Source organism: Trichechus manatus, unplaced genomic scaffold, assembly GCF_000243295.1.
Source record: "Trichechus manatus latirostris isolate Lorelei unplaced genomic scaffold, TriManLat1.0 scaffold00037, whole genome shotgun sequence".
NCBI classification, from domain to species: Eukaryota; Metazoa; Chordata; class Mammalia; order Sirenia; family Trichechidae; genus Trichechus; species Trichechus manatus.
The window spans coordinates 18,833,397-18,851,597 of NW_004443973.1; the positions used below are offsets into that span (position 1 = coordinate 18,833,397).

Here is an 18,201-nt window from a genome sequence, read left to right on the forward strand (position 1 = left end):
AAAAGGGGAAAGAGCTACTTGATATGTATAAAATAACATTTTTAGAAGTTCCCTGTTTGGATATTAGTAATGGATATTTTCACCCAAATATCCTAAAATCTTTGGTAAAATGAAGGCAGGTAATACAGTCCTATCGTACACACTCTTTACACATGCATAGTTCTATTATTCAGGAATTCTAACACAATTGATTTTGCTGCTGTAGATGTAATCCAGTTCTGAAAACAGAAGAACTAATTGATTAGTGAGAATAATCACAAAAATGTTAAAAAAGATCTTTGCATGTGGCAAATAGCATTTAATATTTCGGCAAGCATCTTCTGATTTTGTCAAATAACTGCCTAGCCAATATAAAGGTAACCTCTGTAGAAATAAGAGTAAAGGCAAGAGCAAATATGTTAACTTATAAATGTATTTACTTTTTTTGCAATATAAACAAAAGCTGTACAATGAAGACACTAACTAAAAAATTGACAATTTTTATTTTTAGGCTTAGAAAATTAAATAACATTCAGAAAGAATTCTGAGAGTGTTAGAACAAAGCCTGGATTTAGAATTGCACACAAGAGTACAAAAATAAGGTTTCATCGAGCAAGTACTTCGATGCTTCCACAGAAAGGCATATGGCTAAGAGTTCAAACACTGGCATGTCACCGGTCTGGATTTGAATCTGGCTCTACCACTTACTAATAGTAGGACCCTGGACAAGCGTATAATAGTAAACATTTTTAAAACCTCATATTTCTTTTACCTTTTGAAAAGAAACCCACCCTGGTTAAAGAGGCTAACTGGAATAGCAGCAATAGGTTTCATAATGTATGTTAACTATTTATCACACTGTTGTTCTCTGTGCTGTGTGCCTGAACCAAGCACAGGCCTCCATTCTGCAATGCTCCTCCTGCTTGCTGCCAGTTTTCCTTTCCTTATCCCATATTCTGAGTACTACTTGCTATTGAGTTGATTCTGACTCATGGTGACTCCATGTGTGTCAGAGTAGAACTGTGCTCCATGGCGTTTTCTTTTCTTTTTTTTTTTTAATCTTTAAAATCAATTTTATTGCTTACTGTTGCAAGTTATGTGTCCTTTTACACTTCTGATCACGTTGACTTCAATTGTTAATCTCCGTAAGGAAGGCACACTGCATACTTTGTGTGATCACCCAGTCAAAAATGTAATTCATTGATTTGTCAAATACATGTTGAGCTCTTCCTATGTAATATTATATAAAAGGTTAAATATAGTTAGAGATTTCAGATCCTGGATATACTAAAAGTTTTTGAGTTTGGTGAGCAATTTTTTTTTTTTTAACTCACAAGTAAATTTTATTGAAACTGAATAAGATATATTTAAAGAACTATTCTAATATATATATTTTAAATTATTTTGCTGTTGTTGTCAAGAATATACACAGCAAAACATACACCAATTCAACTGCTTCCACATGTACATTTCAGTGACATTGATTACGTTCTTCAAGTTGTGTGACCATTCTCACCCTCCTTTTCTGAGTTGTTCCTCCCCCATTAACATAAACTCACTGCCCCCTAAGTTTCCTATCTAATCTTTTGAGTTGCTCTTGTCAGTTTGATCCTATATAGATGGCTGATTTTTTGGAAGTAGATCACTAGGGCTTTCTTCCAAGGCACCTGTGGGTGGAACCTCCAACCTTTTGGTTAGCAGTCAAGCATGTTAACAGTTTGCACCCAGGAACTCCCATTCTGAGTGCATACAAATGCATTTTCAGTCCAGTCAACTACATTAGCTTCTCTCTCCTCTCTCCCAATCTCCCTTTAACTTTTAAGCCTCAAGTTACTGTCCATTTCTTCTAGAAAATTGCCTTTGATAAATGTTACAGAAAAATTTACAGAAATCCTCATTCCAACACTTACTTCTCTATCCTGCTATTTCACAAAAGTCACAATTTATTGATGCTCCCATGGTGCCTAGAGTTCAGGGGAATGCATCCAAAGACTTCAAGCAAACACTTGCTGTGACTATTTCCCGTAAATCAATCTTGGCGTGTACTCATAAAAGCTTTCATGTTTCCATTAAAATGGTCTACGAGAGAGCTCTGCAAATGGCTGCAGTAATGAACCCATAGATATTTTTAAAGTCTGATGTAGTTAATCAAGGCAGAGGTAGCTGCCCAAACACCCCCTTCTCTGCAGCTCTGAAGCATTTCCTCCAGGGAAGTAGGCCTGGGGGAGAGGTGCCACAGTGCCCAGCTCTACCCTTCAGTCATAACTCTGTCAGCAACTCTGCCTTCCCCGCTCCTTTTACTTTTGAGGAAATGAAAAGAAAACATCCCTCAGAAAAAGAATGGAATGGCTCAGCTTCAGAAAAATCGAAGAGGTCAAATTCTGACTATCAGTCATGGCATTTGAATACAAAGGTTGATGATACCAATACAAAAAGCTATATGCATGAAAGAATTAGTAAGCAAATACAGCAGATTCAGTTTGAACCCAATCCATTTAATATTTGTTGAGCTTCTCTCATTTAAAATGGAATATATGTGCTATTTTATTAATTAGCAGGAGGCTTGACTATATTTTCTGATTGGATGAAAAATATTATGAAATGTTTTCAGAATAAGTTTGAAAAGTGAGGCTAGAATTGAAAAGATTGATAATGCTATTTTCCACGATCACTGTTGTTGTTGTTAGGTGCTGTTGAGTTGGTTCTGACTCTTAGTGACCTCATGTACAACAGAAGGAAACACTGCCTGATCCTGTGCCATTCTCACAATTGTTCTTATGCTTGAGCCCATTGTTGGAGCCACTGTGTCAATCCATCTCGTTGAGGGTCTTCCTCTTTTTCGCTGACCCTCTACTTTACCAAGCATGATGTCCTTCTCCAGGGTCTGGTACCACTCGATTATATGTCCAAAGCACGTGAGACGAAGTCTTGCCATCCTCGCTTCCAAGGAGCACTCTGGCTATATTTCTTCCAAGACAGACTTGTTTGTTCTTCTGGCAGCCCATGGTATATTCAATATTCTTCACCAACACCGTAATTCAGAGGCATCAATTCTTCTTCAGTCTTCCTTATTTATTGTCTAGCTTTCACATGCATGTGAGGAGACTGAAAATATGGCTTGGATCAGGCGCACTTTAGTTGTCAAAGCGACATCTTTGCTTTTTAACACCTTAAAGAGGTCTTCTGCAGCAGATTTGCCCAATGTAATACATCATTTGATTTCCTGACTGCTGCTTCCACGGGCATTGATTGTGGATCCAAGTAAAAGGAAATCCTTGACAAAGTCAAACTTTTCTCCATTTATCATGAGAATCATTATGATAAAATAATATAATGGTATAAAAGTACAGAATGCTGAGTCAGACTGACCTAGGATTAAATCTGGCTTCACTACTTATTAGCTTTATGGTTCTAGGCAACTATTTAACTTTTCTGCTAGCATCAGATGCTTCATGCAAAAAAATGGAGGTAATTATGGCATGTACCCCATAGGTTGTTGTGGGCACGTTAATGCATGTGAACTGTAAAACATAAGGGCAGTCTTTAGCACTGAATGAAAGTTAATGAACGTTTAACAAAGGCCAGCTATTACTGTTGTGATTATTATTATGAATTCTTATGATTCTTCAGGACTAATGCAGGCAAGAATGGGGAAGAGCAAACTCCGGAAATTCTTACTTCTGTAGCCAGTGTGTTTGAATCTCATGATGTTCCCTGGATAAAGTTCCACATCTAAGACAGGAGTAGCAAACTGGCATTTGACAAGTGGAATATGGCCTCAAAAAGTGTTTTATTGATTAGACAGGCTTATTATTATTATTAAATATAATGCCTTTTAGGCAGGCATACTCTAGTTATACTACCCCCTCTTGTCTTATACCTGGCTGCTTCTCACAGTTATATGACCTTCCTGCCTCTGAAGATACTGGACTTTGCATCCCTAATGTAGATCTGTCTCAGGCTTCTTTCACACCCTACCCAAAATGCAACTGTCATATGTCTCTTTTCTCTGGAGACCTGTTTTCTGTTTGATTGGTTTTCCAGAATAGCCATTAACAAAATTTGTGTTCTCTCTCTTTGGAAACAACATGGTTATTGTCATCATTATCATTGTTAATATTTTTTTTGAGCATTTACTAAATACCAAGTACACTGTAAAGTATTTTACATGTATTTTATTCATTTAAACCACCATCAACTTTATAAGATAGGTTCTATTTTTAACAGCATTTATAGATGAGGAAACTAAAGGTCAAAGATATTAAATTACTTGCCTGTAAGTAGATAGCCCTGGTAGCATAGTGGTTAAGAACTTAGCTGCTAACCAAAAGGTTGGCAGTTCAAATCCACCAGCTACTCCTTGGAAACACTATGGGGCAGTTCTACTCTGTACTATAGGGTTGCTATGAGTTGGAATTGGCTTGACAGCAGTGGGGAGTGGGGTTTGTTTTTTACGGAGACAATCTTTGATGAGAACCTAGGCAATCTGACTCCACATCCCACATTTTCAACCACTATGATAGACTGCCACCCATATATGGATTTTAACAGTCATCCCAAACGGATCACATTAATGGTGGGAAATGTAGTCATGTGATAGAAGACATATTAGGACAGTTAAAGGCTCTTAAAATAAACTGCCTAAATGCCTCCATATTCTGTTCACAAGTATGGTTGAGCCCACCGACATAACATACTGTAAGTACATACATTAGATGAGACAAATGTAGATATTTAGTTTTATAGATAGTACTTCATGATATCAAATGACTATGCTTCTAATTAATGCTTTTTAAACTTTTCTACATAAATCAATCCTAATTATTCATTTTTTGTGACTTTCTTTAGATATTTTCAGTTAGATTATTTCTTTGTGGTAATGAGATGTCTCTGATTAAACATTTGTACATTTCCGCTAAAGACAACTTCATAGATAATTTTTAAAAATCATTAAGTACTTGAATATTCCACACGTGTCTTTAAAATTTCTTTGCTCATCAAGCTGACCACACATAACTCCTTATTCCAACCATCATCACTATTATCACTCAGTCTTATATTATTAAATTGCCTTTTTTCACAGTTTTAAAGGACTATAGTTTGAGTGCATTATCTGTTTAATCAAGACAACCTAAAACACAGTCAATTAAAATAATTCACATGATTTTTGTTTTTCATGGACTCTGCAAGCTAAATGGACCAAACAGAATGTTCTATTGAGCTTATATATGGTACACTAATGGCATACAAGCATCAATACTGAAAACACCAAGATGTCCTCAAATATGATACTGTAAACACCTCAATCAAAAAGGTTTATCAGAGGCATACTACATTTGGAGGGAAGAGATACTACCTGAAACCTATGCAAAGCATAATATGTTGAAAATCAATCTATTCCCATTCTCACATTTTACTAACAAAAGGTCAGAGCCAGTTGTAACAGAATTAAAACTAGAGTGAGGATCTTTTAGCCCCTAGGTTTCTGCTTTTTCAGTTATATATAAAACTGAATGAACTGATACACTTGAAAAAGAAAAATCATAGCAAATCTAAATATTTTTCTTTTAAAATGGCTCCCAAACACACACCAACTACTTTGCTGATGATCAACTAAAGAAATAATAATTTCTTTTAACACAAAAAAGACCATGTGGGACTTTCTGAGTAACAGTACATACTGTGTTTTATAAGCACAAAAAGCAATTTTCAAGGGTGATTTTTTCTGTATGTCACTTTTGGAGCCTAGAGCGTAACACCTGGGGGAGATATGACTCCCTACATTGTAGGTCATGGCCAGTGACTGTGTGTGAAAAGATTTCAACGAAATGTTTGACAATGCCATTTGGCTACCTTTAGACAAGATGAAAACTCTGAAGGAATATATTAAAATTAGTTCTAATTAATGACCAAGTTTAGCCTTCCACAACCCAGGAGAGAGAAGACAGTTATATGGACATGGTGGTACAACAAAAATGGAATTAAGAAGGTGGGTTTGCACTATATTTGTGTAAGACATGACTGTGGGGAGAAAAAGCAAATAAGTAAGACAAAAACAGAATTTTAAAAAATCTCAGCAGGCTGGAATAAAGAGCTAAATCTAACAAGTTACCATTATTAAGGCTAAATATGAGGTCTTGATATTGAATATAAAACAATAAAAAATGAACTGTACTGGTATACTCTTAGTGATCTGACTTGGTAATGCCCTTTTTTCCTGGATGATTCAAAGGATGGCGAAGGTGAAAGCAACTTGGATTCCCTCAAGTGTGTTATAAAGCTATTGCATAAATAGCTGCACAGCATCCAATTAAACAGTGATGTTTCTGCCTGGGAAAGCTATATATAAGCAAATGAAATCAGAAAGGTACATGTTAGGAATGCATAATCACAGTGGGATCCTATTTAAAACATGGCTCACCATTACATGGATTTAGATATAATAACCGATAAATCAGGATCCTGATATATCACTACATCTGTCAAAACCATATATTATAGAGCTGGCTCGTAAATTGGTATTTATTTCCACTAATGTCCATGCCATTATGAAGTACCACAGTAAATTTATCTTTTTTTTTTTTTTTACTCCTCAATAAGGTTTAGTTGTACTAAAAAAGACAACCCTTTAGAAAACTAACTGTCAAGTATTCAGTAGTAATTGAACTAGGCACCATTCTAAGCACTGAGAAGAATATACACTTAAGCTCTATAAATCTCCAGAAAAGATCAGGTGTGTACACAAATAACTACAATGTAAAGAAAATACAGTAAATGTTGGAGGAATACTAACATCAGTTTCTACAGAAACTGGATCATGTCTCATTTACTTTTAGATTTCCAGCTCCTAATACTAGCGCAGTGCACGGTAAGTAGTAAACACCTAATAAGTGATCATTCATTTAAACAAATATTTATGAAGTGTTTATAGGTGTTAGACATATAACGACCTAGTTTCTACCTGTAATGAGCTTACATTCATTCCTTCAAAACTCATTTTAATTGCCTTGCTTATTAAGGTAAGGACATGTGGATGTAGGAAAATAGGAACGCAGGGTGCAAGATGATGAGAAGGCAAGGAGATCTACTGTGAGCAGGAGGGGGAGGGGAAAGTGATTTGAGGAGCCTGATGGACACTCCATGCTTTGAGATGGGAGAGAAAATAGACTGCAGACACCTAGTAGAATGGCTGTGTGGCAATAATGAACAACTGAATATAAAAACACACAGTTTTGCCATTATCTCCAAAATTTCTTAAAAGTTCTTGGGTGTTTTGAAAGAAAAAGTGATATGGCCTGAAAGATAAGGGGTAAAGTGGTAAAGAATCCTAGCCTACAGAAAAAAAGAAGACTGAATAATGGAGCAAATGATGAAGGACATAAAGATATGTAAAGAGAAGCAGTATCTGCTTGTTATGATTTGAACTGTGCCCCCCCAAAATGCATGTCAACTTGGCTAGGCCATGATTCCAGTATTGTGTGATTGTCCACCATTTTGTGATCTGATGTGATTTTCCTATGTGTTGTAAATCCTACTTTAATGAGGCAGGATTAGAGGCAGTTATGTTAATGAGGAAGGACCCAACCTACAAGATTAGGTTGTGTCTTGAGTCAGTCTGTTTTGAGATATAAAAGAGAGAATTGAGCAGGGAGACAGGGGACCTCATTACCACCAAGCAAGAAGAGCTAGAAGCACGCTTCCTTTGGACCTGAGGTCTCTGAGCCAAAAAGCTCCTAGACTGATGACAAGGACCTTCTCCCAGAACCGAGACAGAGAGAAAGCCTTTCTCTGCAGCTGGCACCCTGAATTTGGACTTCTAGCCTCCTAAACTGTGAGAGAATAAATTTCTCTTTGTTAAAGCCATCCACTTGTGGTATTTCTGTCACAGCAGCACTAGATAACTAACACACTGCTAAGCTGAGGGAAAACAAGAGGATGAGGTAACAAAAATGGGTAGGGAAAGGAAGAAAAGAAGGAAAAGGGGTTGTGGTCTGACTTTGGAATATTGGAATTTTTTTCAGAGGTAGAGCTATTCTAGTTAGTAAAAAACATTCTGGGTGAGGCCATGGACATAGGATGCTAAATGGTAAAAGGGTGGTAAAGAACATGAATGGAATAGAAATAGGCTAATGGGTTCAGTGGGTCACCACATGGTTACTGACACCACTCAGTTTTGTGGAAGATACTGGGATGGAAAGAAAGGAGATCTTGGCCAAAGTTTTTGAATGTTGATGAAATACCAGCAGAATCTGAGGAGATGGCAAAGAGAATGGGTAGAATGGAAGATTTAGGTTAAGTTTTCACGGAGAAAGACATTTTACATGAACCTTGTAGCAGGTAAAGAACTTCAACAGTCAGAGATTGGGAGGCACAGGAATGACATTTCAGCCTGAAGGACGAATAATAAACAAGGTCAGGGGATGCAGCAATAGTTACATATCTCTGATTCATTGTTATTGGAGTCTATGATCTCTCAAAGGAAGTGATGTGATAACAATTCCATTGTATTAGTCAATAGGCCTTACAGTATGTTCAAGTGAGTATTTTCTAAAAGGATTACTAGTTCATATCTATCTTCCTTCACTCTTGATTATCCCAACTGCTTAACTCTCTTATCTCCAACAAACTAAACATCTAATGATTCAACTGGCCCATGTTTTGTGTTCAGGTATGGACACTGACCTAGTACAGGCAGATGTGCAGCTGGCTCCAGGTCTGGTCCCATAAGCCTGGGCTAATTGGTTCTTTCCCAATATAGGAGGATGCAGAGAATAAGGGCATCTTTTGATTTAATAGCAACATTTCAGAGGAGTCTTGTTCTATGCTGCTTATCTTTTCCTACTTGGTCTCAGCTCTAACTTACAATGTTATTTTGGATCCTTGCTCTTAGAATCATATTATCACAGAGTAGGAAGGAGCTTTTGAGGGTCATGTGGTTCTACCTGCTGCTCAATCAAACACTTCCCCTAAAACCCCTGTGTTCAGTCTCTGCCTGAAAACTCCTCCACTGTCTGGAAAACCATTCATTCAGGGGTAGATTGCTACATGTGTCTTTGTTATAATAAGTTCTCAAACTAAAACCACAATGCCAGGTAGACATGATCTGTCACTGTATCTTCAGATTATAGTTACTCTTGGAGTCTCTCACCTTGACATGTCTTACAGAGCCTATAAGGTAAGACACACGATATTTGTTGAAACTGAATCTAAATCTTTAATGCACTGTAACTGCTTAGTTAATAGAGCTGACATCCAGTAAAGTCTCAAGTCAAAATGTGTTTTCTGTTGATTTTTATCTCCAATCCCATTTTGAAATGTGGAGTCACTGAGAGGGAAATGACACTGGAGAAAGACTCTGACTTAGGTGCATATTTATGCACTAAATATTCAGAGAGAAAAGAAATGTAACTAAGAAAGGAAGGAAGACGTAGGAAGGAACGGAGAGAAGAAGAGAAAGAGAGAAGGAGGGAGGGAAGGAGCAAGAGATATATGGATTTGCATTACAGCTCTTGGATAAGTTATGAATACATTTCTGAACATTAATGTCTACAAATATAAAATGTTAGTAATAATGGCTCCTAATCACACAACATTTTTTGTATCAAATTGAACGCAAGAATGTTAATGTTTTGTAAAATTCTGTCTCTAGGTAAGACATCTATTACCTCCTTTCACATGCAGTTTAGAGTATCTATCCTTTTACTTCTTGTTATTTTCGCTTCCTAAATACTGTAATTTATTTGTATATAAACACTTTGTTTCAGACAAAGCAATACATTCCTTTTGGAAGGATGTTTCATCACACAGCTTCTCATCACTCTCGTGAAGTGCCAAAAACCTTGAGAGGGCAGAAAAAAAATTCATTCCTCTCTAGCTTCTCTGTAGCTCTCCTTTTGACAGTGCTCAAGTGCAGGTTGATTGGCTATAGAGCCACAGGGATTTGATGAAATAAAGCGTTCCACAGCAATACAGAATCCAGCTGCTTCCATCTCATGGGAAGTACCAGATATGACTTTGGCTGATCGCTGGTAAGTATGCTAGTTGCATAGCAAAACTCAAAAGCCCAAAAAAAAGGCATCATGTCTTCACTGATTTATACTTGTTAAGCTTTTATTATCATAATGAGATGTGCTGCAAATTGAATATTTAATAGAAAGCTTAGAATAGCATGGAATTTTCTACTACCATAGCTGCTGACATGTACCGAAGAATCTTATCAATTTTATACTTGGCAATGATAACAAAATATTATGTTACACAATGTTAGTGCTTATAAAGCACTGTGTACATGGGATATTTTAAATTTCAAAGATAAACCCATGATGAGTGAGATTTAAATAAGGGCAACTATATCTTAAAGAGTCTCAATATGAAACTAAATTTGGGTTTCTAAAGCTATACAAATTTGAAAGTCTTAAAAAAAAACCCTTTATTTTAAAATAGATAATTATTTTTATTCTTGAAAATAGAAAAATAGGTTAAAAATATAACTTATCTATAATAACATTTCCAAATGTTTATGACCATAGATTACATGAAATAATATGCAATAGAATTTACAGATAAGTAAATACCTTCAGCTAGATGAATAAATAACAATTTTCTTAAAATTTGCATATAAAATTTTGGGCTAGCAAATAATTTGAAATGCATTTCTAGAAACGAGAAACCCTCTTAACTACTCCTCTCCCACTGGTTAAAATGCTTAGATCTTTTACACAGCTAATAGTCTAGGTAGTTTTGTCTTTTCATTCTTTGTTATTTCTCCCAATTTATCTCCCTCTACAATATGAATATGGTGAACAAAGCAAGCTATTAAATGAAAAGGGAATTTTTTATTAAATTACTTATTTAATTATCTTTAAAAAATCATGAAAGATCTCTACCAGATTTCATTTAACACAAAGTCAAATCAGCAATTTAGTAAACTAATCATTGCCAGCTAGCACTGACACTAACAATGAGCTGAAACATTTCAGTAACTTCTTGGACAGCATAAAACATGTCTATTTTATTCAATGGGAAAAATAACCTATGAGTTGACGTAACTCATAAAAAAGTCTAGCTGGCCGAAGTATTGTATAATTTAGCTGATCATGCTACTTCACTCTGCTGTTTTGCACTCATGAACACAATCTAAACTACTGTTATCAACTTTCAGGTGATTAAATTTAAAACTTCTTTGTTGCAGAGACATATAATATTAACAGAAATAAAAATTAATACATATCAAAATTCATTCATCATTCTATTACCTCAACAAAATCAAATCATATTCAACTTTTCAGGGACCCAGGCCCTCTACCCTTATGCATGGAAGACTTTGCCTGAGAGCTTAGATAAAATTTTATGTTCTTCTTTTCTTACATTATCTTATGGGCTTTTATACATTGCCAGAAAATCTTCGTAACTATCATGACAATAAATTCATTGTATGAGTTACCATAATTAATGGATAATTTTTCCACTCTTGGCATAAGTAATCCCCCTCCTCTATTCTTTGAGCTACAATTAACCACCAATATTTTCAGTTATTTAGCTTTCCCCTTGTTTTTGATGTTGCCCCCTTCAGATAAATTCTCTGAAATACAGAATTTTACATACAAATATTTTTATCGCTCTTATGCATATTGCCAAAATGCTTTCTAAATTTCACTGCCAATAGCAATGTTAAGTTCCTAAGATTTGTACTGTGACCTTCACCAGCACTTAGGTATTAGTATTTTTTATTCATAGGAGGAGCACTAACTGCACAGGAGTGAAATGTTATCTTCTTAGTATTGTTTTAATCTGAATTTTATTACTATTAATTTTATTAATATTTGCTAATCGTATTTCTTTATAATGTTAATTAACTTTGGGGAAGATCTTACTAGTGTTTATCTTTAAAACTGCACATTTTTAATACTCTATCTAGAAAATAAACTTATGCCATATTAACTGCAAATATTTTTTCTCAATACAGATTGTTTCCTTAGGTTTTTTTTTTGTTGTTGTTAACAGATAAGTTTAAAATTTTCACATCATTAGATCTGTTCAGTATTTTCCTTTGTGATTTTTTTCTATTGCTTCAAAGCTCAGCGAATGATTCCACCAAATGTCTGACAAACATGCAACTTCCCCATGATTTGAGTTAAAAAAAAATCTATTTACTCAATCTGGAACATATTTGGGCATATGGCATAAAGTGTGGATTTAAGTTTACTTTTTTCTTGAACGTGCTAATAATATACACCACAACCATTTATCAAATCATCTCTTTATTAAATAATCCTTCTCTTTTCTATTGTTCTATGATGCTGATTTTCTCATACATATTAAATTTTCATATGTAACATGTTGGGATTTTCTATATTTTCCTGTATCTAGCACAATAACAAAATTTTTAAATTATATTTTTTCTACTATGATTTCATATCTAAAATGGCTTTTCAACATTTATGGCTTCTTTTCAAAAATATCTCTTTATTCTTATTAGCTGATTTTTCAAAATAGATTTTTATCACCTTCTAAGAAAATTCAGCAAAGGATTTTATTGAGATGGTATTCTTATATTTATAAATTGCTATGGAGAGCACTGATAGCTTCATTTATCTTTATAACCAGAAACATAACTCACCTCTCCACTAATTCATTTCCTTTTATAGCTCTCAGTAAGTAACATTTTAAAGATATGTCCAATATTATATGCTAATTAAAAGGCAGGATGAGGTAGTAGAAAAGGTGGAGTCTATGGAGTGAGACATATATATATCTAGGTTCAAATCCTATGTGACCTTAGAAAAGATGCTTAGACTCTCTGGGCCTCAATCATTCTTCCCCCGTCAGTTCTTCAGGATTTCTATAAGGCGTAGGGACAATGTATATAAAGCTATTGGAGCATATCACGTATCCAATAAATGTTAGCTATGATCATACTTTTTAGTATAACACGAGCTTAGTACTTGACATTTTACAAAGTTCTTTCATGTATATTATTTCACTAATTCTGTTTAATTGCCATAAAACCTTGTTAGATGTTGTTGTTATTATAACTACCATATTTTTAGGCAAATAACGCACACTTTCTGCATTTGCTGAAGTGCCCTCCCCCACTCCGTGAGGCATTCTCGAAAGAGAGCTATGCTAATTTTTCTTCACAGTAACACGTAAAAAAAACTGGCATAGCAGCGCCTATACCTCACAGGGGGAGGGGGACATGGCCAGCAAACAAAAACAGAAGATGTGCATTATTTGCATAAAAATATAGTATTAGTACTAAGATCATATAAGTGAACAGATAGATTCTTTTGAATCAAAAGCAGAGGCTCATTTCATACCATCATAATATAGGCAAATATATTTGTAGATCACCTACATCACACATTAACTTTGTCTCTGAATGTTTTATGAATTTTTCTGCTATATTAATTGTAATTACCCTTTCATTATATTTTCTAATTAGTTTTGCTTGTTTATAAAATGCTGTTGATTTGAATATACTTATTTCATGTTCAAAAGTTTTACTGTGCTCCTCATTAACTCTTAAAAATGTTGTTGATTCTTTTAGTTTTCTGTGTTGCCAATTTTTCAAAATAAATGCTACTTTATGGAATCATATATTAATGCAATCAGCCACTTAATTGGAAAATCGAAAAACCAAGAGAAGTTATCTGTCATGATATTGTGATATATTCAAACCTTCCTATTTAGAGAATTCAAAAAAATCACTTAACTACTTCTAGTAAGTTTCCTTTCAAGGAGCCCTGGTGGCACAGTGGTTAAGTTCTCGGCTGCTAACCGAAAAGCCCTTGGTTCAAACCCACCAGCTGCTCTGTGGGGGAAAGATGTGGCAGTCTGCTTCTGCAAAGATGGCAGCTTTGGAAACACCATGGGGTAGTTCTACTCTGTCCTCTAGGATTGCTAGGAGTTGGAATTGACTCAACGGCAATGGGTTTGGGTTTGGTAACAGTTTCCTTTAGCGTGTAGATTGTACTACCTTAAGAATTTTTCTCATCAGTCCTACAAACCTCATAATACCTTGCCTGACAGGAAGGGCTGATATTACAGTGTACCAAAAAAGTAATCAAAGAGAAAGCATGTAACCTTTTTATCTCTTTGTGGGTTTTAATATTATCTTTGGGGATGAGAGAATAAAGGGATGTGGCAGGAAAGAAGTACAGACTGAACACACTGGCACACTGGGGAGGATTTTTCTGCTTTCTCATCTCTTCTTAATGCATGCATGGCTAAGCTCTTTCTCATCATAACCTTGAGCTTCCACTCCTAGACACACCCTGGCTTTTCTCACAGAATACCATTTCAGCTATGGAAGGATGAATTTCTCTTGAGCCTGGATTTACTGCCAGCCTTATCTTTCCCAACCTATCCTCATGCCTGGGCCTATTGTTGGAAAAGTAAAAATGATAAAACAGCATTTTTCATTGAGTCAGTTGGTTGACATAATCAAATAATCCACTGCAAAAAGTAATCTCAATAAAGGAATCCACTGAGTTGCCTCAAAATATTTCATTTTTAGTAAATCATTTTTTGTTTTAGATTAATTACAAAAAAAAAAAAGCATATATAGCAATAAAGAGGGAAAAAAATGACCAAGATGACAATTACTTTTGCTGTAGACCCAGACAATCCGCTTCAGGTATGACTTCAGTACTCACGGGTAAAATGATTAGAAGTGGATGGGTTGACACTGTCCCCACTGTCAGCACTTTCACTGCTGGAAACTTCATCATCTGATTCCCGCACAGAGGAGCAGGGTGAAGAGCCGTCAACTTCTTCAAACTTCCTCTTTAAAATTCCACTCATAGCTGCAGCACTGTCACATGGACCTGTAACAGGAACACGAGCAACGAAGCATTGAAATATCCGACCGCTGAATGTGTAGCCAAGGTCTCCAGAGTCATTTTTATGTGTTTTTTTATACATGAGCTGAGCTATAGCTTTCCCTTGAAAGGATCACTAAGCAGATTTCTTTCCCCCTCTTTTCAAATTAACAAAAATCATATTAAATTAAATATGATCACTTGACTATTTGGTTACAAAAATGTATCAGTTTTTTAGACATAGTTCATTTTATCTTACTACTTCTATTCCTCTTTGTTGGGAAATTGAGAAAACCTGCATGGGTCCATGAAATTCTGCAAAGAAAAAATAAATGCCGACGTCCCCCAGAGTTCTAAATGATTACTGTTTTATATAAACTTCATTTGGATAAAACAGATAAGCATGCTAAAATTAAAATATCAAACTCAAACTTTAAAATGCAGGAAATAATTATCTGAGTACAATGAAGCATAGAAGATCAGTTCTAAATTTTAGGTAGTTTCCATTTCAATAATGCGGTAAGGTGAAATGTGTCCCCATACCACCCAGTTACTAAATCTGTTGCCACCAATTCAAAAACTTTCTGTGGCCATTTACCTGGGAGTTAGCATTAACTGAGTGAGAAGGGTGGGGAGTGGTTTCTTCTAAATCATTTTTCTACAATAGATGGGCTTTCCCCTCTCCTTGGGCTGCCCTTTTTCCATCTTCCCCATTTACCTTGACATATGCACAGTCAGCTAAAGGGCACAAACTTTTTTTGCAGCGTAAGGGTATATACATTAGCTAAAATGTACATATATGTTCTTACATTGCTAAATCAGGTTAACTTAGCTTAAACTATTACTAAGTCAATTCCATGCATTCCATCTTCCACCTTATTTATGTCACTTGTTTTTAACTCTCATTTGGAGTCTTGATGACACTCTGACCTTTCTCTGCCAGGGTACTGCTCTGGGAAATCTCTGAAATTACCCCTTCTCTATATAAATCAGAAACCCTGGTGGTGTAGTGGTTAAGAGCTATAGCTGCTAACCAAAAGGTTAGCAGTTCGAATCCACCAGGCGCTCCTTCGAAACCTATGGGGCAGTTCTACTCTGTCCTATAGGGTCTCTATGAGTTGGAATTGACTTGATGGCAAAGAGTTTGGTTTGTTTGTTTTCTGTATAGATCACAGAACCACCTGCTCAGATCCACTTAGCTGGGCCAGGTTTTCAAATTCAGTGGTTTTCAAAGTGTGATACCTGGAGCAGCAACATCAAATCACCTGGGAGAGAAATTATTAGAAATCCAAATTTTCAGCCACCCCGACCCCCAGATCTACTGAATCAGAATCTCTTGAGGGTGGGGCCCAGCACTCTGTGCTTTAAGGAGCCCTGCAAGTGATTCTGATGAATACTAAAATTTGGAAACCACTTGTCTAATTTCTAGTCTATCTGCAGCAGTTCCTCCCTGGACTTTAGCCTTCCTTGAGTGCGTGCACACACCAGCCCTAACGTGGCACTCGCTGAGTTGTCAAAATCTTTTCCTTGGCGATTCATGGTAAGATTTCTAGTAAAATTAAGTACATTGTTAGATGTGCCGTAAGTATTATTAATTACAATTTATTGCATGCACCTGATGAGTAACTACAATGTATGTGCAAGACTCCTTCTTGGGTAGAGTAGGACGTACAACAGGAAATAAAACAAATTGTTGTTTACTGCCGTTGACTCAGCCCTGACTCATGGGAACCCCATGCACAATAGAAGAGTCTGCCTTAGTCTGGAAGCTCCGCTGACACCCATTCAGCATCACAGCAACATGCAAGCCTCCACTGACAGACGGGTGGTGGTTGCCTATAAGGTGCACTGGCCAGGAATCGAACCAGGGTCTCCCACATGCAAGGTGAGAATTCTGCCACTGAACCACCACTCCCCTCAAAGAGCTAACATCCACTAGGATAAACCAAACTCGTTGCCATTGCATGGATTCTGACTCATGACGACCATTAACCCACTGCCGTTGAGTCGATTCTGACTCATAGCGACCCTACAGGACAGAGCAGAACTGCCCCACAGAGCTACCAAGGCTGTAATCTTTATGGGAGCAGACTGCCACATCCTTCTCCCACGGAGCAGCTAGTGGGTTTGAACCAGTAACCTTTTGGTTAGCAGCTGAGCCTTAACCATTGAGCCACCAGGGCTTCTTTCCATTATGATACCTGTTGCCGTCGAGTCGATTCCAACTTATAGTGACTCTATAGGACAGAACAGAACAGCCCCATAGGGTTTCCAAGGAGCAGCTGGTGGATTCGAATGGCCAGCTTTTCAGTTAGCAGCCAAACGCTTAACCACTGCGCCACCAGGGCCTGCCTCCATCTAATTGGGAATACTTCCGTATTGATGTCCTACTGCCTTGTTTTATTAATCCATGACTTTACATGATTGCTATGTTAACAATGAAGATAACTGATAGCAGTAGGAAGATATTGAATTGTCCACTCTTTTGAGAATGGTATCTCTATCCTCACTCTGATTTTACCACTATTCATATTAGCATATTATTTTCTCCATCTTAAAGAGTGTGAAATGTATAAAATGTTCATGCATATCTGCACAGGATGAAGAGAAAAAAAAGATATTTTAAGTAAAGTTCTTGAAATAAAAGTAGGACAAGATATAAATTTTAAAATGGTTCACTTCAAACAAGATGCAAAGTAATTCATGAGGGAACGACTCTAAGACCTAAAGTGATACAAGATGAAAACTCATGTTTAGAAAGTACATTTTTATAAGAAGATATTGCAATGGGAACAGTTAAAAACCATGGCCTTCTTAAGCTCTACTCCCTCACTGCCACATCCTCCAGCTCCCTTTGGAAAGGTAAGTTTCTCAAGAATCAAGGACATTCAACTGGGCTACAGAGAACTTGGCACACCACCACGAAGGGGTAGTACATGGTGCTCTTCTCTTCCTTTCTCACTTCCTCAAGAATGAGAGGGGGAAATTTTTTTGAGGGATGATATGGAAATTGAACAGTTTCTGTGTGTGTGTGTTTCCTTTCCTTTTGGTATTTGAGATTAGCAAGACTTGAAGCGATGGAGTGGAAGGCTGGATGTGATTTCTGCCTAGATCTTTGGAACTGAAGGAACCTGAGCTAGGAAGGAAGGAACTGGCTGCTGAGGGTAGGCTCTAGTATCTAAGCTAGAGATAAAAAACTGAAATAATTCCAGTGTGGCATAACCTTAACATAAAACCAAAAAAACCAAGCCCGCTGCCATTGAGTAGATTCCAACTCATAATATATTCCCACTTAAGTGCTAAATTGCTTGTAGAGCAACCAAGCATAACACCTACCCAGTTTCACTGCCTGTTAAAAATACATCTGAGCATAACAAAATGTCAAAACAAAATATGTGGG

The 18,201-nt window shown here is 36.4% G+C and overlaps 1 protein-coding gene across 1 annotated transcript in view; it reads right to left on the reverse strand.

Annotated features, from left to right (window-relative positions):
- The window catches only part of CSRNP3 (cysteine and serine rich nuclear protein 3), a 103,993-nt gene that overhangs the window by 67,392 nt on the left and 18,400 nt on the right, over positions 1–18,201 (reverse strand). The window contains exon 2 of the mRNA XM_004375561.2: positions 14,637–14,807. Within this exon, the coding sequence (XP_004375618.1) occupies positions 14,637–14,784 (148 nt within the window). The 5' untranslated portion in view covers positions 14,785–14,807. The remainder of the gene's footprint in view (positions 1–14,636; positions 14,808–18,201) is intronic.